Source organism: Chiloscyllium plagiosum, unplaced genomic scaffold (assembly GCF_037043375.1).
Source record: "Chiloscyllium plagiosum isolate Xiang-an unplaced genomic scaffold, Cpla_swu_hap1 HiC_scaffold_19, whole genome shotgun sequence".
Classification (NCBI taxonomy): domain Eukaryota; kingdom Metazoa; phylum Chordata; class Chondrichthyes; order Orectolobiformes; family Hemiscylliidae; genus Chiloscyllium; species Chiloscyllium plagiosum.
In genome coordinates, this window is record NW_028270157.1 from 7,572,614 (window position 1) to 7,587,505 (window position 14,892).

At 43.2% G+C, this 14,892-nt stretch overlaps 1 protein-coding gene across 3 annotated transcripts in view; it reads right to left on the bottom strand.

Moving 5' to 3' along the window:
- The window catches only part of scaf11 (SR-related CTD-associated factor 11), a 77,233-nt gene extending 62,750 nt beyond the window's left edge, over positions 1 to 14,483 (bottom strand). For 2 of the 3 annotated variants that reach the window (XM_087997008.1, XM_043708686.2), the window contains exons 1-2: positions 14,245 to 14,388; positions 7,425 to 7,512 (exon numbers count right to left, since the gene is read on the bottom strand). In XM_087997008.1, the coding sequence (XP_087853134.1) occupies positions 7,425 to 7,485 (61 nt within the window). In that variant the 5' untranslated portion in view covers positions 7,486 to 7,512; positions 14,245 to 14,388. Of the gene's footprint in view, positions 1 to 7,424; positions 7,513 to 14,244; positions 14,389 to 14,422 lie in introns of those variants that run through there. The other variant, XM_043708687.2, reaches the window with a different exon arrangement.
- Positions 14,484 to 14,892: the final 409 nt, after the last annotated feature.

Sequence of the window (14,892 nt, forward strand, 5' to 3'; positions counted from 1 at the left end):
AATACAATAAGGTGAGAAAAACTACAGTGTTCAACGTAATAAGGATGGTCATCCTGCTAATGTAAATAGTTGAGAGTGTAGTACTGGAAACGCACAGCAGGTCAGGCAGCATCCAAGGAGCAGGAGAATCCATGTTTTGGGCATAAGCCCTTCATCTTGCTGCAGAACTGCACCCAAATTGATCAAATTTACCAAATCCACAACTAGAAGGACAAGGGCAGCAGATACATGGGAAACCAACACCTGCAAATTGCCTTCCAGTCAATCACCACCCTGACTTGGAAACATTTTGCCATTCCCTCAGTCTCACTCAAAATCTTGGAATTCCCACCCGAAGGGCACTGCGGGTCAACCTACCAGACATGGACTAGAGCAGTTCAAGATGGCAGCCCACCACCATCTTCTCAATGGACAGACAAAATATGCTGGCCCAACCAGTGACGCCCACATCCCGACAGTGAATTAAAAACAAATTGTACAGATGATAGCAGACCAAAAGAGGCAACTGAACTTGAGGGGCTGAATCAGAAGCTATCAAGTAGAGGACACAAATTATGTAAGCAGGCAGGCTTATGTAAAATTTAATACAAATAAAGTCAAAGTACAGTTCATTAGAGGTGTTGTGGAGGGTGGTGAGATTTTCAGTGAAGTTAACAACCAATACAGTGCAACTACACACATTAATTAAACTAAATCAATAAAAGCACACAGGACAGGACTACACATAGAAGTATACCATTCTGCCACTCTACAGTGGCATACAAACAGAGCAGGAATAAGCCATTCAGCCCTTTGACCCTGCTCTGCTATTCAAAATGATCATGTCCAATTATCCAAACCAGTACCCTGTATCTGCTTTCTCCTCATATCCTTTGATCCCGTTACCTCCAAGGGACGACATGGTGAGCACTGCTGTCTCACAGCACCAGGAACCCAGGTTTGATTCCAGCCTTGGGCTGTGTGGAGTTTGCATATTTTCCCCATGTCTGTGTGGGTTTCCACTGGATTCGCCAGTTTCCTCACTCAGTCTAAAGATATGTAGGTTAGGCAGATTAATCATGGTAAATGTGGGGTTACAGGGATAGGCTGGGGCATCAATCTGAGTGGAATGCCTTCGGAGGGCTGGTATGGACTCATTGGGCCTAATGGCCTGCTTCCATACTGTAGGGTTTCTATGACCTCTATCTTTCATGAATTACATCTAACACCTCCTTGAAAGCAGTATTTTTGTCTCAACTGTGTTCTATAGCAGAGAATTCCACAGGTTTAGTAGTCAGAGTGAAGAAATTTTTCACAGCTCGAAAAGGCCTACCCCGTTAAACCGTGACCTGCCGCCGCCGCCACCACCCGGACAATTCTCCTGTGTTAGAATTTTATAGGCTTCTATGAAATCTACCGCCCATACTTCTAAACTTCAGTGAATGTAGTCACAGTTGATCCTATCTTTCTTCATGTATCAGTCCTATCATCCCAAGAATCAGTCTAGAAAACTCTTTTTGCACACCTACATTAGCCAGAACATTCTTCCACAGACAAGGAAACCAACATTCTAGGTGAGCTCTCACCAAAACTCTGTGTAATTGCAGCAAGATAATCCTGCCCTTGTTTTTAAACCCTTTCGGTGGGAAGGACAACATACTATTTGCTTTCTTCACCGCCTGCTGCACCCACATGCTTAACTTTCTGCAACTGGTGTACAAAGACACCTAGGTCTCGCAGCATCTCCCACTTTCCCAATCTATCAGCATTCAAGTAATAATCTGCCTTCTTGTTTTGCTACCAAGTGGATAACCTCAGATTTATTCATATTATTCTGCATCTGCCATTCATTTGCCACTCACTAAATGTGTTTCAATATGATGTGGACATCCCTGCATTCGCCTCAAAGCTCATCCTTCCATTCAATTTCGTGTCATCTGCTAACAGTCCTCTTTCAGACCAAACTTAGATCACTGTGTCTCGCTTTGATTGCTGAGACAAAACACTCATTCAAACCATGGAGACAGTTGGAAGAGGAGCCATAATACAGCAAGAAAAGATCGAAGCATGAAAAAACATAGGAGATATTTGGATTTGTCTGCCTTGAGGGGGAGCTGGACATGAGCAAATGAAATAATAAAGGTAAATCTAGAACGCTATCTGTAGTATAAGAACAGATGACTCAGATTTAGAGTGAGGCAAGATGAACAGAATGACATTTCTCATCTGCCTCCAACACATATTTTAACTGGTATAACTGAATTTACTTTTGTAAATGACAAATTCCACTCCAAGAGGTGCTTTCACAATTCAGATTTAAGAGTATCACCAAAACCCACATTACAAAAATATTCATGATTCTATTGCTTTAGTATTTTTGCTTGAAAATCAAGTGTAACTGATATCAGACAGAGTTGAGTGAAGGAATTAATGAAGTTATTGGGAAACATTTTAAATCAATATAGTCAGAAAACTAGGAATTGTTCAACAACAGGCTTGCTTCAATCCACCTCCCTTATAGTCAGATTTAGTGCCCTTCTCTGGGCACCTCAACTGTTATTGGGGTGGACTTGCAAAATAGAGATCTTTAATTTAACATTGGCAAGTTTGCACTTAATAGACCTGATCGTTTACGGGCCACACACCAAAAATCCTAACTGATTCATTTATGTCCTTAAGGGAAGTGAGTATGCCACACCTCAATGGTTTGACTTGCACATGACTACAGTACTCCACTACTTAGTTAAGTCTAAAGGTCTTTTGAAATGGCTTAACAATCCATTCAGTTGTGAAACAATTTAAATCCTATCCAACAACAATAAGCCACACAGTACTCTGAACTTGCTCCTCACTAGTATTTGGACATTTGGTGTATTGAGCCGACACACATCCCATAAAGTTGTCAAGTAACAACCAGATAGTCATTATCAAAGAATAGCAACTAACTTTAATACCCCAGATTCCTCCAAGCACCCCTGGTTACATCAACAATTTGAATGTAAATAGCATAACATCCTAAGACACATTTTCTGTTCCATGGTATCAGCAAAATAGATCATCTAGAGATGAGTGATACACAGCCCTTCAGTAGAAATTCCCTTCAGACTGGACACCTTAAGACTGATTGCTGATCCTGTGAGGAATTATTATGGGTTTGTATTAAATAAAACCAACGAAACTTCCTGATGTGCACCTTTTAACCCCCTCCCCACCAACTGACAAATTCAATTCTACCCTGTGCACCAACTGAAGGAGAGAAGTAAGAAATTGAGTTATCATCACTATCAATCTAAAAGGTTTGGTTTCAAACTAGAACTCCATCAATCAGTCAGGAAACCAACATGAGGATATAATTTATATGATATCTCACCAAACTACTATCTCTGCCAATTGTGGAAGCAATCATACTTAGTCTTCATGAAAATAACGTTGAGTATTAATGGGGAAAAGACACATTTTGTCAAGGCTTTTCACCTAGGAATTATCAGAATGATTTGCAAGCAATATCAGACAAAGATCAATTTGATCCTCCTTCCACCCCAAAAACCTACCCCCATTGCAGGGAATAGGGGACAGGTGGCGTATGTGGCGAGGTTGAAGGGGTAATGCTCATGACATGAGCCAGGCACAGACCCATCCTTCCCCTTCTAATGTCTCCCCAACAATCTCTTCACAATTCATGCTGGGAGACAAAGAAAACCCAGGCTAAAAGATCACCTCTGATTCTGTGGGTATGTACCCCCAGAAACGAACACAAATTTAGTAAAACCTAACTGTTTGGCTCAGTCTCAGCCCCCAACCCCTACCTAGAGATCATGATTTCCATAAGAACATAAGACATAGGAGTGGAAGTAAGTCCATTCAGCCCATCGAGTCCACTCCGCCATTCAATCATGGCTGATGGGCATTTCAACACCACTTACCCGCACTCTCCCCGTAGCCCTTAATTCCTTGTGAGATTAAGAATTTATCCATCTCTGCCTTGAAGACACTTAAAGGCCCAGCCTCCACTGTGCTCCGTGGCAATGAATTCCACAGGCCCACCACTCTCTGGCTGAAGAAATGTTCTCCTCATTTCCGTTCTAAATTGACCCACTCTACTTCTAAGGCTGTGCCCACCAGTCCTACTATCCCCAACTGACGGAAACAATTTCCCAGCGTCCACCCTTTCTAAGCCATGCATTATCTTGTAAGTTTCTAATAGATCTCCCCTCAACCTTCTAAACTCTAATGAATACAATCCCAGGAAACTCAGCCATTCATCTTATAATAGGCCTAAAATTCCATGGACACTGGACACGCTCCAGTGACAGTATGTCCTTCCTGAGGTGTGGGGCCCAAAACTGGATACAGTGTTCTAAATGGGACCTAACCAGAGCTTTATAAAGTCTCAGTAGCACATCGCTGCATTTACATTCCAACCCTCTTGAGATAAATGACAACATGATATTTCTTTCTTAACGACGGACTCAACCTGCAAGTCAACGTTTAGAGAATCCTGGACTAGCACTCCCAGATCCTTTTGTACTTTGGCTTGATGAATTTTCTCACCGTTTCGAAAACAGTCCATGCCTGTATTCTTTTTGCCAAAAGTACAAGACCTCTCATTTGCTCACATTGAATTTCAGGCTTAGCTCGCTCTCCACATCACTGCTTCTTAACCAAATAGGGAAAGAAAAGGAATTCTGTCCACAAAAATGACCCCGAGCTTCCTGTTGCCTGCCACTTCAACATACCACAATGTTCCCTAGCCAATATCAGGTTTGTTGCAGTGCTCTAAAGAATTCAGTGCAAGCTTGAACAGCACATTTTCCACGTGGGAACTCTGCAGCCTTCAACATTCAATATCGAGTTCAATAATTTTAGGATTTGAGCACCCTCTCCCATGTCCTTATCCCAACCCCCACACTCCAGGCCTTGCCATCACATAGGTTGCTACCACAACCATCCTATTGTCAGCCACTAATGGTCCCAATTAGCAGCTATTGATTCCCCAAGCTGACCTTTATCCATTCCTTTGTCTGAGAGAAAGTGAGGACTGCAGATGCTGGAGATCAGAGTCGGAAAGTGTGGTGCTGGAAAAGCACAGCAGGTTCGGCAACATCCGAGGAGCAGGAGAGTTGACATGTCGGGCATAAGCCCTTCATCAGGGATGTGGGGTGATGGGTTTTTTTTCTGGTGGGAGTGGGGCTGAGGGATAAGTAAATAGGAGGGGGTTGGGGTTGAGGGGAAGGTGATAGATAGATCCAGGTGGGGGATGATGGTGACAGGTCAGGCATGGGTGGAGCGGATAGTGGGCAGGAAGATGGAGAGGTAGGACAGTGCCAAGTTGGAGGCTGGATCTGGGGTGAGAGGAGGAGGTCTTTCCAAGCCTTCCCAGCTACCTTCTTCCCACCCCTACCCTCCTGTTTATCTGAGTCCCCTTCTTCACACACCCTCACATCCCGGATGAAGGGTTTATGGCCAAAACATCGACCTTCCTGCTCCTTGGATGCTGTCTGGCTTGCTTTGCTTTTCCAGCGTCACACTCTTCAACCCATTCTATTGTCTGTCCAACTGCTGTTATCTTGCTGTGGGATATCATTTACCACCACCACCAATCACCCCCCTCCCCCCCAACCAACCTTCATCATATATATCAACCATTTCCTAGTGACAATCAGTTCTAAAGGAGGGTCACTGGATGTGACACATTAACTCTCCATAGATGATGCCAAATCTGATGAGTTTTCCCAGCATTCTGTTTTTCGTAAAGATGTTATTAGTTATCCCTGTTATTTGGCACATGTAAAATGATGTTTATTACTTATGAATACACATTGTTTCTGATTTATTGTTTCTGAATTGCTTTTTAAATTCATGTTTACTTTTATGCCAACCCTTACTATTTTGATATTTGCTCATCGGTAACACCCCTAACCCTAGTGACAAAGATTAAAACGTGACTGCCTTGCCTTGCATTAGACTGGACAAAACCCTGAGTATATATTTTGACTGAATATGGTGGTACAGCTCAGCAGGCTTACTTAAAACAGCACCTTGAAGTCTCCACAGCCCTGGGTGACAAAATCAGCAAGACCATAAGAATACCAGAAACCCTAAGTTATCTCCAACTTCCATCCCTTTCTGGTTTGGATACTTACCATCAAGTCTGAACTAACACAGGGATTTCCTTTCCAACACAATCTTGGGAGCAGCAGGACTGCAGTCATTCTAAAAGGTCAACTGGAAACTATTCAGGACAACAAAGAATAGTCAACAGGAAACTTCCAAATCAAATGAGATATCAGCAACCATTTGGAAAAGCAATGATTTGGAGACATTGGTGTTGGACTGGGGTGTACAAAGTTAAAAGTCACACAACACCAGGTTATAGTCCAACAGGTTTATTTGGAAGCACTAGCTTTCGGTGCGCTGCTCCTTCATCAGGTGGCTTATTCTCTACAACCACCTGATGAAGAAGCAGCGCTCCAAAAGCTAGTGCTTCCAAATAAACCTGTTGGACGATAACCTGGTGTTGTCTGATTTTTAACTAGGAAAAGCAAGTAATCTGAAACACAGAAAGAACGCGAACTGAGCTCAAAACATTTCAGACCCAATTTTTATAAAGCACTGATGACAACGAGATGCACTATTTACACAAAAGGTCTCAACAAAAACAAAATCCTTGATGGAAGTAGACAACACACTGAAAACTCTTGATACTGAACCATATCCAAGTGAAACGCTTTGAAAAATGCTTAACATCTCTTTTTGTGGCCATTTCAACAGCTGCCATTTTAAGGCATGTATATCAGCAAGGAGATAAAAATTACACATGACCAGTTGTGTATGAATTATATTAAATACATATCAGGTCTGTGACATGTTAAAAGATCAAAACAATTGACCACTCAGATTGTTCACTATATGTGGAGGAGACCCCATATCTATTAAAGCATACTGTTCTGCTCCAACAGCACTCACTTGTACACCTGCCAACAAGAAAGATTTGTTCCAACAATTAATCAGCCAATTTTCTATTTCAAAACCTCACGTAGGCATTGCACCTCCAGGAACCTAAACAAGTTCACCAAAAACATTACAAATCTCAAGATCAGTGTTCACTAGTAGCTGTTACTCTCTAACCATCTGCCAGCAGCTAATCTGAAACAATAGAAGATGGGAGACCAGATTATTATTAGACTCCCAATGAATGACTGCAGACATTCTCAATTTATGCTTTACCTTTCATGAACAAGCAACATCCCAGCAATACTTAAAATGCATTTCTCAATGTTACATCAAAGATAATGACAAACTACAGGACTACAACCTTTCCCAATTGAACCATGGTTTATTCTCAGAACAGCAATTGGCTACAAACATAAACACAATGTAATACATTTCCAATTCACTAGACTTTCAAAGGTGACAAACACGCATCACAGTGCAAATAAACTCACCACCAAAGTCTTGATCCTGATCTGGGGCTGCTGCAGTTGCAGGTAATTTCCTCCGTCCCATCTTTTACTCACAGTTGATAATGCAGAACTGCAAGTGAAACCAAATTTAAATGCAAAGTTTGAGACATCACATATATAGTTAAACTTTCTCAACACAATCACTTTCTGTTCTTGATTCACAGAAGGAACATCTGCCCAGTAGCGTGTTGTCTTCAATCCTAGAATAGCACTTGTTTAAATTGTTCATTTGAAACTGGGAGGTATAGTCTTCTACACTGTCAAATCAATCAAGAACTTTATCTGCTAGAATGGTTTGGATATTACTATGAGCTTGTCACACCACCTCCCAACTAAAGAACAGGAGCAAGATTACAAAAAAGACAAAAGTACCAATGTAATAGCTGACACAACTGAGTTCAATCATGGGGTAGTGTAATATTACACTTATCATACAGTATCTAAACAGGCAATTTAGAAGGTAAAGCAAGTACCTCTTATGAATGAGAATTTTTTGTCAAAAGCTAATTGTTTTTAGTTGACATTCTGTTGTGTCAATTTCTCAGAACTGCCAATTAAACACTACTGCTTTGTAAAACAGCATTTACCTGCTGAAATCCTTATTAATTTAAAAATAAACATAAAAGGAGCAGAATTCCATTCAAGCAATCCTGGGAAGCTATCAACAGTCAAATCATTTGCTATAAATCATCACTCTACACACTGGATGTGAAATATTACCTTCTCACTCCAACTTAACAATTTTTCTAATCATGTGTATTGGTCTTAAAATGTGTCAAAAGTAACCAACAAATGTCCCACCAGTTCAAAGATGTTGCCAGAGTTGGAGGGTTTGAACAATAAGAAGAGGCTGAATAGGCTGGGGCGGTTACCCTGGAGCATTAGAGGCCAAGGGTGACCTTACAGAGTTTTTAAAAATCATGAGAGGCATAGATAGTGTAAACAGGCAAAGACTTTTCCCCTGGGGTGGGTGAGTCCAGAACTAGAGGGCATAGGTTTTGGGTGAAAGGGGAAAGATATAAAAGAGACCGAAGGGGCAACGTTTTCACAGAGTGGTCATGTGTGTATGGAATGAGCTGTTAGAGGAAGTGGTGGAGGCTGGTACATTTACAACATTTAAAAGGCATCTGGATGGGTACATGAATAGGAAGGGTTTAGAGGGATATGGGCCAAGTGCTGCAAATGAGACTAGATTAATTTAGGATATCTGGTCGGCATGGATAAACATAGAACATTAGTCCCGTACAGGCCCTTCGGCCCTCTATGTTGTGCCAACCTGTGAAACCAATCTGAAGCCCATCTAACCGACACTATTCCATTCTCGTCCATATGCCTAGCCAGTGACCATTGAAATGCCCTTAAATTTGGTGAATTTACTACTGTTGTAGGCAGTGAATTCCACGCCCCAACTACTCTGAGTAAAGAAACTACCTATGATAGCTGTCCTATATTTATCACCCCCTCAATTTAAAGCTACGTCCCCTTGTGCAAGCCATCGCCATCTGAGGAAAAAGGCTCACACTGTCCAATGTATCTAACTCTCTGAGTATCTTATATGCCTCAATTAAGTCACCTCTTAACCTTCTTCTCTCTAATGGAACAGCCTCAAGTCCCTCAGCCTTTCCTCGCAAGACCTTCCTTCTGTACCAGGCAACATAAATCTCGTCTGAACCTTTTCCAAAGTTTCCATATCCTTCCTATAATGCGGTGGCCAGAACTGTACACAATACTCCAAGTGTGGCCTCACCAGAGTTTTGTACAGCTGCAGCATGATCTCAGTTCCAAAACTCAATCCGTCTACCAATAAAAGCTAACATAATATATGCTTTCTTAACAACCCTATCAACCTGGGTGGTAACTTTCAAGGATCTATGTACCTGGACACCAAGATCTCTTTGCTCATCTACACTACCAAGAATCTTACCATTAACCCAGTACTCTGTATTCCTGTTACTCCTTCCAAAGTGAATCACCTCAACTTTCCGTACTAAACTCAATTTGCCACCTATCAGCCCACCTCTGCAGCTTATTCGTGTCCTTCTGAAACCTACAACACCCTTCGTCACTATCCACAATTCCACCGACCTTAGTGTCATCTGCAAATTTACTAACCCATCCTTCTATGCCCTCATCATCCAGGTCATTTATAAAAATGACAAACAGCAGTGGCCCCAAATCAGATCCTTGCGGTACACCACTAGAAACTGAACTCCAGAATGAATATTTCACATTGAGCACCACCCTCTGTCTTCTTTCAGCTCACCAATTTCTGATCCAAACCACTAAATCACCCTCATCCCATGCTTTGTGCAATAGCCTACCTTGGGGAACCTTATCAAACACTTAACTGAAATCCATTTACACCACATCAACCTCATCCATCTGTTTAGTCACCATTTCGAAGAACTGAATAAGGTTTGTGAGGCACGACCTACCCTTCACAAAACTGTGTTGACTATCCCTAATCAAGGTATTCCATTCTAGATGATTATAAAATCTTATAACTCTTTCCAACACTTTACTCACAACCAAAGTAAAGCTCACTGGTCTATAATTACCAAGGTTGCCTCTACTCCCCTTTTTGAACAAGGGGACAACATTTGCTATTCTTCAGTCTTCTGGCACTATTTCTGTCGACAATGATGACATAAAGATCAAAGCCAAAGGCAAAGCAATCTCCTCCCTGGATTCCCAGATAATCCTAGGATAAATCCCATCCGGCCCAGGGGACTTAACTATTTTTATATTTTCCAGAATTGTTAACACTTCCTCCTTGTGAACCTCAGTCCCAGCTAGTCTAGTAGCGTGTATCTCAGTATTCTCCTTGACAACATTGTCTTTTTCTAATGTGAATACTGATGAAAAGTATTAATTTCACGCTTCCTCCATCTTCTCTGACTCCTCGTACAACTTCCCACTACTATCACTGATTGGCCCTCATCTCATTCTAGTCATTCTTTTACTCTTGATATACCTGATGTAGAGCATGGATGAGTTGGACCGAAGATTCTGTTTCCAAGCTGTACATCTTTATGACTCTATAACTATTTAACAGCAGACCCAAGGGTCAAGGGAAAAGACCAATCTATTGTAATATTACAACTTGAACTGTGCCATGACACGAGTTCATTATGGCAAGTGACAAAACTGAATTTAATAATTCAGATAATTTCTGTAACAGACAAAAGAATACAATATACCAAATTATTATGTGGAATAGTTAGTACATCAAGAGCCAGTCAGAAAGGAAGTCTGCCACGGTAGAGATCTATGTTAGAATATCTGGTTGGCATGGACGAGTTGAACCAAAGAGTCTGTTTCTGTGCTGTACATCTCTATGCCTCTAGATCATGGCTGCAGACTTAATAGAGGTGCTAAGCAATGACGGCAGTGGCTACTTGGTCTCTGCCACGAAGAGGAGGCCATCTCAGTACATAGGGCTAGTAGCTTGTGAGTCATTGCTCCTCTAAATCAGTCACCCACCCACCCACACTACATCCCAGGTTCTACATTATCATAGTTCATCTTGCAATTCTAAAGTTTGACATATTTAAATATCATTGCCCATTTCTGCAGGTGAGACTTGAACCCGACCTTCTGATTCAGAGGTAGGGACAATACTACTACACAAGTGCCCTTAAGGATGATATAGTTGCCATCCTCTATGTAATTTACATACAAATTAAGGACACTCGACAATGTGCTACAATTGACAAGATCAAGGCTGATATGATTGTGGCTTCACCTCTCCTGACCACCGTCTATATCCTTAGACAAGGGTATCTAACACAGCCTTAAAAATATCAATAAGCCTGCTACATTGCTCTTAGGATTTCATAACCTAATGATTCCCAGAGTAAAGAAAAATTGCATTGCCAACTTAAACAGAAGACCTCTTACTGTTAAAACTGTGTCACCTGGTTCTAGCCTCTCCAACAATGGGAAACATCATTTCATCACCCACCCTGTCAACTTCCCAGCCCACCCCAATTCCAGGATCTTTCACATTTCAATACAATCACCTCTCACTTTTCTAAACTCCCAATGGATACCAACCCACAAGGTAACCCCTTCATCCTAGGAACTAAATCAAGTGAAACTTCTCTGCATAGCTTGAAATACAGTTATATCTTTTCTTAAATAGAGAATACAGTTGCAGACAATATCCCAAATGGAGTCTCACAAACGCTGTTCACAACTGTGGCAAAACCCCTTTACTTTTATGCTCCATTTATCTTGCAACTAACAAGATCATTGCATCGGCCTTACCTACTTGCTGTACCTACATATTAACTTTGTGATTCATGCACATCTAGTATCAATATGTACTGATTCGGTTCATCTAATAACAATACACAGCCGTAACAGTCATTATTTCACTAAAAGGTGAAAATAAAGTCACCACAGTCCCTGAAGACCACAGGACTGCTGTCTCAAAAGAAAGAGACAACTGGTGCAGTTTAGCCTCAGGTGTCGGGAGAGCTTGAGAAGAAGAGTTGCTTCATGGTAACCTCAGCAATGCAGGAATTGAACCCATGCTGTTGGTGTCACTCTGCATCACAAATCAGCCGGACAAGCCAGCCGCGTGTCAGATCAGTCAGTAATTAAGTAATTCTAAATAATTCATTCACTTAGTTCAGAAAAAAAAATGTAGCCAAGACAGAAGAAAGGATCTAACAGTTGTGCTTTTAAAGCAAAAAGGTTGAAACCAATTTGTGCTTCTTGCATGGAAAGCCATATTACCTTGAAATTAACCTTCATGGAACCAGTATCGTCTACAGACAAACAGGAAGTGGCAGTACACTCAACTATAAATAGTTGATGCTAAAACATCACAAATTAGTGTTTTATTAAGTAACACCTACCGAAATGAAATACGAAATTTACATTAACTTAATAACCTTTTGACTATGTCTTTCTATTCTCAATGCTATTCAAAATAATAAACTGGTAAACTGATTTTTAACCAGCACTTATCAATACTCTGATTTTGGTAAAAGTGAAAGCTGAGAAAGAACAGTGAATTATAAAATTTCACCCAATGCAATTAATGCAAAACTATATCATAAACAATTGTTCCAAAACAGTAAACACTTGAGGTGAGGAGTAATTTGATCCATTTGAACCATTTCAGTGTGTAACATAGTCTAACAATTAGAATTTCAAAGAAAGACCAGCCACTCCAAAATCTTGTGTCACGCCAAAAGACAAAGCAATTTAGTTCATTCCTCCGCCCTTTCTCCAAATTATTGCAATTTATTTCAAAATGGTTTGCCTTTATAAGAATTGCATCAATTACATAAATATATTTTCAACACAAAGATTATTGCCATGCATGTATAGAGACATATGTGAAAGAAATTGTGCAGAAATGTGGTTTGACCAGTTAATATTGTGTTTCATTGCAAATTGTATTTTCCACAGGAAAAAAAAGTGAAATTTATTCCCAATTTCTATCCTGGCAACCCAATTACCTCCACACCCCTCAAAGACTTCCCCCCAATGCAAGACAAAGATTATTCCCAAACACATGCCCTCCCGCATGATGATTATTCCTAATCTACATACCTCAGGATGAAGATTATTCCCAACCTCTTTCTTCACCCCCTTCCCCCCAGACAAAGATTATTCCCAATCTCTTTCTCCCCCCCCCCTTTAACTTTAGGATGAAGATTATCCCCAATCTCTCCCCCCTCCCCCCCACTTCTTGGGGATGAAGATTATTCCCAATCTCTCCCTCCCCCACTTCTTTAGAGATGAAGATTATTCCCAATCTCTTCCCCCCCCACTTCTTTAGAGATGAAGATTATTCCCAATCTCTTCCCCACCCCCACTTCTTTAGAGATGATTATTCCCAATCTCTTCCCCCCCCCCCACTTCTTTAGAGATGAAGATTATTTCCAATCTCTTCCCCCCCCATTTCTTTAGAGATGATTATTCCCAATCTCTTCCCCACCCCCACTTCTTTAGGATGAAGATTATTCCCAATCTCTTCCCCACCCCCACTTCTTTAGGATGAAGATTATTCCCAATCTCTTCCCCACCCCCACTTCTTTAGGATGAAGAATATTCCCAATCTCTTCCCCACCCCCACTTCTTTAGGATGAAGATTATTCCCAATCTCTTCCCCACCCCCACTTCTTTAGGATGAAGATTATTCCCAATCTCTTCCCCACCCCCACTTCTTTAGGATGAAGATTATTCCCAATCTCTTCTCCACCCCCACTTCTTTAGGATGAAGATTATTCCCAATCTCTTCCCCACCCCCACTTCTTTAGGATGAAGATTATTCCCAATCTCTTCCCCACCCCCACTTCTTTAGGATGAAGATTATTCCCAATCTCTTCCCCACCCCCACTTCTTCAGGATGAAGGTTATTCCCATCTCCTCCCCGGGGTTTAGTTTATATTATTCCCTCTCTCTGGTGTTTATTTTCCCCCGCCCCGGTTAGTTGTTTGTTTACCATCGGACACCCCTTCCCCTTCCCCCCGGAGCCCGCTCCCGCCCAGGCCCGAGGCCCCGCTCTCGCTTTATGCCGCCGCCGCCGCCTCCGCTCGGACAAAGCGCCCTCTTCCCGGGCCGCCCGGTCCCCGGCTCCGAGTGTGACAGGAAAAGCCAGGCCTCAGGCCTCTCTCCAGCCCCGCGGGTGTGTGTGGGTGGGGGTGGGTGTGTGGGTGGGTGTGGGGGTGGGGGTGAGCTCTCTCCCAGGCTGCGCACACCGACGGAGGGCCCGAGGAGGCCGCGCACACGCAGTTTGTAACCTCCCGGGCGGCGGGGCCTATCCCATCCCTATCCTCCTTACCCGAGTCCGAGGCCCCGCGCTCTCTGTCCCCGGGCTCCGATAGGTCAGTCCCTCTCCGCCCTCATGTGATCATCGTCGCCGCCGCGAACCCGCAGCCGACTCGAAGAGGCCAATTCCGGCTCCGCGTTTCCCCCCCCGCCTCCCCTCACCGACACCAACAAACGCCCGCTGCACTCACTGCGGAAATACGAGGCCCGAAGCCTCACAGCCACATGTCGCCCTCTCGGAGGAAGGTTGGGGGGGGGGGTGGGGGATGGGGTTCCTGGCGGGGGAGGGGGAATGGTGAGGTGCTCTTCCCTCTGCCGGCCGCTGGTGGCGCTGCCTCGCCTGAAGTTCCCACCGCCGGCCGCTGACGGCGCTGCCTCGCTGCAATTCCCGCTGGCGGCACGGTCTCGCTGCAATTCCCACCGCTGACGGCGCTGCCTCGCTGCAATTCCCATCGCCGGCCGCTGGCGGCGCGATCTCGCTGCAATTCCCTCTGCCGGCAGCTGGCGGCGCCGCCTCGCCTGTAGTTCCCCCCGCCGGCCGCTGACGGCGCTGTCTCGTTGTAATTCCCGCTGGCGGGCAGTTACCACTGCCGGCCGCTGATGGCGCTGTCTCGTTGTAATTCCGGCTGGCGGCGCTGTCTCGTTGCAGTTACCACTGCCG